This window comes from Oncorhynchus clarkii, chromosome 18, assembly GCF_045791955.1.
Source record: "Oncorhynchus clarkii lewisi isolate Uvic-CL-2024 chromosome 18, UVic_Ocla_1.0, whole genome shotgun sequence".
Classification (NCBI taxonomy): Eukaryota; Metazoa; Chordata; class Actinopteri; order Salmoniformes; family Salmonidae; genus Oncorhynchus; species Oncorhynchus clarkii.
In genome coordinates, this window is record NC_092164.1 from 51,865,158 (window position 1) to 51,875,305 (window position 10,148).

The following is a 10,148-nucleotide window of genomic DNA, read 5'->3' on the forward strand; positions in this document are numbered from 1 at the left end:
CACAATAACAACAAATCCCCATAATCAATCATATTATGCTTTATTTATACAAATATGGATTGGTGACAAGTAACTTTCAACTGTTTTGCAATCTTATTTTTTGTTTAGGCTGAATCAATGTAAACTCACAAGGAGAAGGTTTGGCCTCAGCTCTTAACTCAAACTCCTGACACCTAAGAGAACTGGACATGAGTGACAATGACCTGCAGGATTCAGGAATGGGGAGTCCACACTGTAAACTAGAGACACTGAAGGGAGAAATACTATGATGTTATAATGAACTTATAAAGTGTACCACAGTTGAAGTGGGAAGTTTACATACACTTAGGTTGGAGTCATTAAAACCTGTTTTTCAACCGCTGTTGGATATACAGATATTCCTTCTCCTCTATGTTGTGTAAGTCCCACTCTAACCACTAGAGATCAGCATATACATGTTAAAAAGTAAACACTGATATTCTCCTTATTGGTCTAATGATCACGGTCTTTTCCCGCTCTCTGTATCCTGTTAACTTACAATAAAGATGATTGATTATTGTACAGCGTGTGTTGATGTCTTTCTTGACATAATAGGCCTACTTAGGCAGTCCCAATCTGGCTTTTATAATTGTGTTCAGGAGGAGTATTTTGTATTGTCTGTTAAAGTCTTACTGGCAAAGTTAGATAACTGGGGTTGCTGTGCGTTGGAGATAGTGGTGCCGTCAGGGGCCAAGTTCTCAATCTTGCCACGCCCTTCCAGCACCCGGATTGGAGCCCACCTTAGGCTCGTTGGCTTGTCAAGGCAGTGATTGACTGGGCAATATGACCTGCAGTTCTTTGATTGGCTGCTGCCACAACACAGGGGGAGAGGAGTGGAGAGAGGACGTATGTCGATGCATTTATTAATGAAGCCGGTGACTGATATGGTATACTCCTCAATGCCATCGGATGAATCCCAGAAGTATTCTAGTCTGTACTAGCGAAACAGTCCTGTAGCTTAGCATCCACTTAATCAGACCACTTCCGTATTGAGCGCGTCACTGGTACTATCTGTTTGAAAGTTTGCTTGTAAGCAGGAATCAGGAGGATAGAGTTATGGTCAGATTAGCCAAATGGAGGGCGAGGGAGAGCTTTGTACGCATCTCTGTGTGGAGTAAAGGTGATTTCAGTCTTCCTGCATTAAAGTCCTCAGCCACTAGAAGTGCCGGCTCTTGATGAGCATTTTCTTGTTTGCTTACGGCCTTATACAGCTTGTTGATTGCAGTCTTAGTGCCAGTGTCGGTTTGTGGTGGTAAATAGACAGCTACGAAGAATATAGATGACAACTATTTTGGTAAATAGTGTGGTCTACAGCTTATCATGAGGTATTCCAACTCAGGCGAGCAAAACCTTGAGACTTTCTTCGTATTAGAGATCGTGCACCAAACGTTGTTAATAAAGTCACACAGACACTCCACCCTGATCTTACCGGACGGAGGCTGCTGTTCGGCCTTCCCGATGCACGGAAAACCCAGCTAACTGCATATTATCCATTTCCTTGTTCAGCCACACACACACACACACACACACACACACACACACACACACACACACACACACACACACACACACACACACACACACACACACACACACACACACACACACACACACACACACACACACACACACACACACACACACACACACTACTGGAGAGCTCTCTTCTAGTGTTACCACTTTGTGATAGGGCAGCACTAGATAGGTAAGGTCGGCCGGGTCTGATTCAGCTCTGAACGCTTGTCTTCAGAACAACGGGGCAGCACTAGATAGGTAAGGTCGGCCGGGTCTGATTCAGCTCTGGACGCTTGTCTTCAGAACAACGACACACACACACACACACACACACAACACAGCAGGTCCTGCTACTCTCCTTGGCGTCGCATGTCTGACGTTGTCACAGTGATAAATAGTGACACTGCTCCTTAGTCAGCAAGAGAGCCCCTGGCTGAGTTTGATGCCGTGGTCCCTGTCAACACACTCACACGATGGATACGGTGTAGTCTGATGTAAGCAAACAGCGTAATGAGCTATTGAACATCATTGATGTAGTCAGAGTAGCTGTAGATCTATCTGAGAGGTCACAGGTCTCAGGTGGGTGTGTGTCTGTGCCTGTAGGTTAAGGACCCATGGACATGCAGTCTGTCAAGAAGCCTAATGTCTCTTACCTTGTTTAGTTACTGTAACTAACCAAGGTAGGTGTTGCCCCTGGTTACTGTGTTACCCCTGTCTGAGTAGCAGATAGTGACAGATCAACAGGGTTAACTAAGTACTCTGGTTACTGTGTTACCCCAGTCTGTAGTAGCAGATAGTGACAGATCAACTGGGTTAACTAAGTACTCTGGTTACTGTGTTACCCCTGTCTGAGTAGCAGATAGTGACAGATCAACCGGGTTAACTAAGTACTCTGGTTACTGTGTTACCCCAGTCTGAGTAGCAGATAGTTAACCCTGTTGATCTGTCACTATCTGCTACTCAGACTGGGGTAACACATAAACCAGAGTACTTAGTTAACCCTGTTGATCTGTCACTAAGTACTCTGGTTTATGTGTTACCCCAGTCTGAGTAGCAGATAGTGACAGATCAACCGGGTTAACTAAGTACTCTGGTTACTGTGTTACCCCAGTCTGAGTAGCAGATAGTGACAGATCAACAGGGTTAACTAAGTACTCTGGTTACTGTGTTACCCCAGTCTGAGTAGCAGATAGTGACAGATCAACCGGGTTAACTAAGTACTCTGGTTACTGTGTTACCCCTGTCTGTAGTAGCAGATAGTGACAGATCAACCGGGTTAAGTAAGTACTCTGGTTACTGTGTTACCCCAGTCTGAGTAGCAGATAGTGACAGATCAACAGGGTTAACTAAGTACTCTGGTTACTGTGTTACCCCTGTCTGAGTAGCAGATAGTGACAGATCAACCGGGTTAACTAAGTACTCTGGTTACTGTGTTACCCCTGTCTGTAGTAGCAGATAGTGACAGATCAACCGGGTTAAGTAAGTACTCTGGTTACTGTGTTACCCCTGTCTGAGTAGCAGATAGTGACAGATCAACCGGGTTAACTAAGTACTCTGGTTACTGTGTTTACCTTGTCTGTAGTAGCAGATAGTGAGACAAGTCTGTGAATAGGGTTAGCTAAATGAGATTTCAGAGGACCATTTTTAAGGAGCACTTTGATTTAATGCTCAATTAGCATGCACGCACGCACACACACTGGCGTGTGAGATCAATATCTTGTACTCCCACAGACAATAGTCCCCTTAGCAGAGAGCGTGCCTCCTCTAATTCAATATCAGAAAGGATGCCTGACGTGTGTGTGTGTGTGTGTGTGTGTGTGTGTGTGTGTGTGTGTGTGTGTCTGTCTGTCTGTCTGTCTGTCTCTGGAACTGGTTATGAAATCTAGAACACCATCTAACGTTTACAGAGTTTTATGTGTGTTTTATAGAAGCCTAAAGAAACATATTGTCACTCCATAGATAATGTTTGTTTTCCTGATATACAAGCATGAATATACAGCAGGGTTAGCCAACCCACCTCCTTGAGAGCTTGGTGTTCAGTCTCCAGGATCTTGATTAACTTAATTATGTGTGTTAGAGCAGGGCTGGAGCATAAGCCTGCAAACCCAGTAGCTACCCAGGAGGATGGTTGGCCACCACTGATATTCAGTTTGCATCGTTGGTTGCATATATAATATTTAAAGCATTCCATATTCTGCTCTACATCAGATAGCTATAGCATTTTCCTTCAAACACAGTATACCTGCATTCATATAGCCAGAGAGAGAGAGATAGAGAGAGATTACAAATTGATTGCATGCACATGAGGTCATGTGACTGTCTGTTAGGACTATCAGAACTAGTAACAACTTGTCCAAGAAGAGCGTTCATTTCTGTGTAATAGTGCTGCTCAGCTCTGTTGGATGATACCACCCCATGGTCAGCAGAACGAGGTGTGTCTGTTATCAGGGCAACAAGGTGTGTCCATTGTCAGGGCAACAAGGTGTGTCCATTGTCAGGGCAACAAGGTGTATCTGTTGTCAGGGCAACAATGTGTGTCTGTTGTCAAAGAGAGGTGGTGTTGCTGTTGTAGGAGATCTGGGGAATCCCGTTGCTGGAGTTGTCCAGGATCTCCTGTTAGAAACACACTCATGCATACATGAAAGCACACACACACACACACACACACACACACAAATTAGGAGAAATCAGTAGCAATGTGTGAGCACGCATGCATGCGAGCGTGTGTTTGTTTCTTACAAAAGATCCGTGTGTGTATGGTTCCTTCTCAGCCATCTCATGTGAGTGGTGCAGTGAGTGTTCTCTCTCCAGAAACATCCTCTGTTGTTCTGAGCTGGCCAGACGACAGGTCAACCAGGTAGAGAGAGTACAGGAAGAGATACCTACAGGAGAGACGGAGAAGGGGGAGAGAGACCTACTGAATTGAATGGTGCCAGAACTTAGTTGAATGTTACTGTACCACAGTTCATACTTTATAGCAGGTATTCAATAATAACCCTTTCATATACAGACAAAGATAGGTTTCATGCAGATTAGAGTTGTTGGGTCAGCATCGCCCTACTTCAACTACCTGGAGTAGGAATGAGTTCATTTGCCTGTAGTGTAACGTAATATAATGTTTAACTGTGTTTTGTAGCCTTTCGTAGCGTTGCATACCCAGGCAGGCAATGGTCATGGCTGCCAGGTGTAGCGAGCGGAGAGAGTCCGGTCGTCGTGCCAACGCCCGAACGAACTGGAAGTTGAGAATCCCTCCAATCAGACCACAGATACAGCAGGCTGAGAACAGAATCATCTAGAGAGAGAGAGAGAGAGAGAGAGAGAGAGAGAGAGAGAGAGAGAGAGAGAGAGAGAGAGAGAGAGAGAGAAAGGTTTAAATTATTGCACCTCCTCATACTGTAGCTACCTTGTCAGCAGGAAACAATACATGCTGAGATGGGAGGGAACGAGACGGAACACACCGTTTATAGTTTCCTACTGTATCACTGTAAATATTGTGCTTTTGTTGAATATTTCTTACAGAGCAAAATGTATTATTTACTGCATAGTTATCCTCTCCCACTCTCTCTCTCTCTCTCACACACACACACATTTCTGACTTTTCCTGGTAGCTCAGTTACAGTGAACTGACCACTAAGTATCCCCACACACTTTATTACTGTGTGTGTGTGTGTGTGTGTGTGTGTGTGTGTGTGTGTGTGTGTGTGTGTGTGTGTGCATGTGTGCGTGTCTGTGTGCGTGTGCTTGTGCGTGTCTGTGTGGTGTGTGTGGATACACACACGTCGGGATTCTAATGTTACAAATCAGAGCTCACTTTTCAGTCATTAGCCATCGTTTGGAAACACATCAGACTCCAGAGATACACTAACCTACCATAACCTAATCATCACACAGAGAGAAGAGAAGAGAAGAGGAGAGGATGGCTTTTACTAAAGTGAGATCGAATGACAGTGAGATTTGGAGCGTGAGAAAGAAGGTGGGATGGAGGGAGACAGAGGGTGATGCATAAGCCAGGAGATGGAAAGAGTGAAAGGAGAGGAAAGAGTGAAAGGAGAGGAAAGAGTGAATAACACAGAGTGAGGAAGGAGCAATTACTTTGGTATGGATCAGTCATTTACACCTCTGTGACTTCTGAGAGGAGGATAGGAGAGAGAGCCACCATTGGGAGGAACACGACCAAGGGTTCAAGGCTATTATGGAGCAAATCAGGGAGTTGGCTCATAAGCAGCCCGCCACCTCTGAGACCCCCCAACCACCCAGTAACCTTTTTACTATTAGTGGTGGGTTTGTACAGCCTACCCCGGCTCCCCGAGAACCCCGCTTACCACCTGCACAGCAATATTTTTGGGATCCTGGAACCTGCTCGGGTTTTCTTTCTCAGTGCTCCCTCATTTTTGAGCTGCAGCCATCTTTATTCCCTTTGGATCGGTCAAAGATAGCATATATTATTACGCTAATGTCGGAAAGGGTGCTCTCCTAGGCTACGGCAGTTTGGGAGCAACAATCCGCTATTTGTCGTGATCTGGAAGACTTCATGGAAGAGGAGAGGAAGGTTTTCGATTCTCTGGTATCCGGGAGAGCCGGCCTGAAAACTACTTGAATTACATCAAGACTCCCGTAGTGTGGCAGACTACGATGTAGATATTCGCACGTTGGCCGCCGAGTGTGCCTGGAATCCGGAGTCCCTATTCGATACCTTCCTTCACAGATTATCAGAGGTGATAAAAGATGAGCTAGCTGCTCAGGAGTTACCGGTGGACCTTGATTCCCTCACCATTAGGATTGATGGACGTCTACGGGAATGCAGGAGTGAGAGGAGGTCCATCCGCTATGGCTCGCTCACCTCCGAAAGAATCCAGAAGTCCCCGAAGGCTGTTTTTCCGAGAGGATCCGAGGCCACCCGACCTCCCTCGAGAATCACTGACGACGGGTGAGTTGGATACACCGGAACTTATGCAACTGGGAAGAGCTAGATTATCGCCTAGGGAACATTTGCACAGGCTAAGCTCCAATAGTTGTCTGTATTGTGGTGCTGTAGAGCATTACATAGCCACCTGCCCAGTGAAGAGACCTGAATCCTTAGTAGGTACAAGTACACTGGTGAGCCTGACTGGGAACCCTTTAATTCCCATTAACCAAAATCCTTTTTATTTGATCTTGCTGTGGGGAGACCAGTCTAAGTCTCTCCGGGTGCTCATGGACTCTGGCGCATATGAGACTTTCATGGACGCTATCCTGGTATCGGAACTAAGTATTCGTACTCAACTCCTCTCCGTTCCCATGGATGCCAGGGCACTGGACGGCCGCGCCTTTGGAAGAGTCACGCACAGCACAGTTCCCGTTATTCTGCGGGTATCTGGTAATCACAGTCAATACAGCTTCTCCTCATTGAATCTCCCCACGTCCCTGTTGTCTTGGGATTTTCTTGGCTCCAGAAGCACAACCCCGATATTGACTGGACATTCACATTGCCTGAAGGCGGTGCAGGCTTCCCCGGAACGTCTACCTTCAGGTTTGAATACGGTCTTGGATCTCTCTGCCATTCCCGCAGAGTACCATGAGCTCCAGGAGGTTTTCAGCAAGGCTCGCTCGTGCTATCTCCCTCCCTCCACATTGTCCTTACGATTGTTCTATTGACCTCCTCCCGGGCACCACACCGCCTCGAGGCCGGCTATATTCCCTGTCTGGTCCTGAGACCATGACCATGGAGAAGTACATCGAGGACTCTCTGGCTGTTGGGAGCGTTCGCCCTTCTGCCTCTCCTGCTGGTGCAGGATTCTTCTTTGTGGGGAAGAAGGACAAGACCCTGCGTCCATGCATTGATTACCGGGGCTTCAATGACATTACGATCAAAAATTGGTACCCTTTACCACTCCTCTCCTCAGCTTTCGAACCTCTCCAGGGGGGCTACCATCTTTTCCAAACTGGACCTTCGGAATGGCCACCACCTTATGTGTGGAAGACGGCTTTCAACGCTGCCAGTGGACACTATGAGTACCTGGTCATGCCGTTTGGACTCACCAACTCGCCCGCTGTCTCCCAGGCCCTGGTCATCGATGTGCTCTGGAACATGTTGAATCGTTTTGTTTTTGTCTACCTCGACGACATCCTAGTTTTCTCTCGTTCTGCCCAGGAATACATTCTCCATGTTCGACATGTCCTTCAGCGCCTCCTGGAAAATCCGTTGTTTGTAAAATCTGAGAAGTGCAAGTTCCACCGCTCCATTATCTACTTTCTGGGATATATCATCACTGAAGGGAATGTTCAGATGGATCCGGAAAAGGTGAGAGCGGTGGTGGATTGGCCCCAGACCACAACCCGGGGTGCAGCTACAACGTTTCTGGGGTTTGTTCATTTCTACCGCCATTTCATTCAGGGCTACAGCAACCTGGCAGCCCCCCTCTCTGCACTTACCTCTCCCAAGGTACCATTCACATGGTCTCTAGCAGTGGACAAGGCTTTTGGGGACCTCATCCATCCAGACCCGACTCGTCAGTTTGTGGTTGAGGTTGACGCTTCCGACATGGAAGTAGGGGCCGTCCTTTCCCAGCAATCCGTCTAGGACCAAAAGCTTCATCCCTGTGCCTTCATGTCCCATCATCTCAACCCTGCAGAGAGGAACTATGACATTGGGAACCGGGAACTCCTAGCGGTTAAGATGGCCTTGGAGGAGTGGAGGCACTGGCTGGAAGGGGGAGAAGATCCATTTTTGGTGTGGATTGACCATAAGAATTTAGAATACCTCCGCACTGTCACGCACCTCAACCCAAGGCAAGCTCGTTGGGCCCTGTTATTTAATATGTTCAATTTCACCATCTCCTACCGAAATCATGAAGCTGGACGCTCTCTCCCATCTGTACAGTTCCACTGCCACTCCCTCTGAATCTGAGACCATCTTCCCTGCCTCTTATTTGGCAGCTTCAGTTGTTTGGGGTTTTGAGGCTCTGGTCCGCAAGGCACAATGTTCCCAGCCGGACCCTGGGGAGGCTAGGGCTAACCGGATGTTTGTTCCTGATCCGGCCCGGCCTCATGTCCTGGAATGGGCTCACTCCTCCAGGCTTACCTGTCATCCTGTGGCTCATCGTACCATGGCTTTCCTCCGACAATGCTTCTGGTGGCCCACCATGGCTCCTGATGTCTCGGCCTTTGTCGCCGCATGCATGATGTGTGCTCAAAGCAAGACTCCGCGGCAAGCTCTGTCTGGCCTCCTATAGCCACTCCCTGTCCCTCATTGCCCCTGGTCCCATATTTCCCTGGATTTCGTCACTGGGCTTCCTCCGTCAGACGGTAACACCACCATTCCGACAGTGTTGGATAGGTTTTCCATAGCCGCCCATTTCATCCCTCTTCCCAAGTTACCTTCAGCCAAGGAGATGGCCCAGCATGTCTTCCGAATCCATGGACTCCCGGTTGACATGGTTTCAGATCAGGGTCCTCCGTTCTCGTCCTGATTCTGGAAGGTGTTCTGCATCCTTATCGTGTTGTCAGCCATTCTGTCCTGCGGGTTTCATCCCAAATCCAACGGCCAGTCGGAGTGAGCCAATCAAGACATGGAGACGACACTCGGTTGTCTCGTTGCTAGTAACCCCACCAACTGGAGCCAGCAACTGGTCTGGGTGGAATATGCTAGGAACACTCTTTCCTGCTAGGCTACTGGACTCTTCCCCTTCGAATTCTTCATTGGGTATCAGCCTCCGCTCTTCCCAGAGCAAGAAGTTGAGGTCAACACACCCTCAGCCCAGATGTTCGTCCACCGCTGTTGGCATACCTGGAAAAGAGCTTGGGCGGCTCTTCTCAAGACCACCTCCAGGTATCATCGACAAGCTGACCGCCACCAGACTCTGGCTCCCCGCTATTGGGTCGGGCAGAGGGTATGGTTGTCCACACGGGACCTGACCCTCCGGGTGGAATCCTGCTAACTTTCCCCCTGTTTCATTGGTCCTTTCCCCATTTCTAGAGTCTTTAGTCCCACTGCTGTTCGTCTGCTGTTACCCTCCGTGTTCACCCTACTTGTCATGTGTCCAAGATTAAGCCCTTGTCTCACAATCTTTTGTCTTCTGTTTCTAGGCCCACCCCCCCATGTCATCGACGTTCATCCTGGACATCCTGGACCCGGCCCTCATCACCAACTTTCACAGCCGGCACCCCGGTCAGCCAGCTATGCGCTGGGGGGGGGGGTTACTGTCACACCCTGATCTGTTTCACCTGTCTTTGTGATTGTCTCCACCCACCTCCAGGTGTCACCCGTTTTCCCCATTAGTCCCTGGGTATTTATTCCGGTGTTATCTGTGCCTGTTGCCAGTTTGTCTTGTCTTGTCAAGTCAACCAGTGTGTTTTTCTGTGCTCCTGCTTTTCTTTTCTCTCTTTTGCTAGTCCTCCCGGTTTTGACCCTTGCCTGCCTTGACTCTGAACCCGTCTGCCTGACCATACAGCCTGCCCTGACCTCAAGCCTGCCTGCCACTCTGTACTTCCTGGACACTGACCTTGTTTATGATCTCTTACCTGCTCCTTGGATTATAATAAATATCAGACACTCAAACCATCTGCCTCACGTGTCTGTATCTGGGTCTCGCCCTGTGACCTTATATAAACAGAGAGTACACAGTGGCAGAATACCT

General features: G+C 48.0%; 1 protein-coding gene across 1 annotated transcript in view; it reads right to left on the reverse strand.

Moving 5' to 3' along the window:
* Positions 1-3,428: 3,428 nt before the first annotated feature.
* The window catches only part of LOC139372710 (transmembrane protein 196), an 11,289-nt gene continuing 4,569 nt past the window's right edge, over positions 3,429-10,148 (reverse strand). The window contains exons 3-5 of the mRNA XM_071112502.1: positions 4,690-4,825; positions 4,273-4,415; positions 3,429-4,146 (exon numbers count right to left, since the gene is read on the reverse strand). Of these exons, the coding sequence (XP_070968603.1) occupies positions 4,078-4,146; positions 4,273-4,415; positions 4,690-4,825 (348 nt within the window). The 3' untranslated portion in view covers positions 3,429-4,077. The remainder of the gene's footprint in view (positions 4,147-4,272; positions 4,416-4,689; positions 4,826-10,148) is intronic.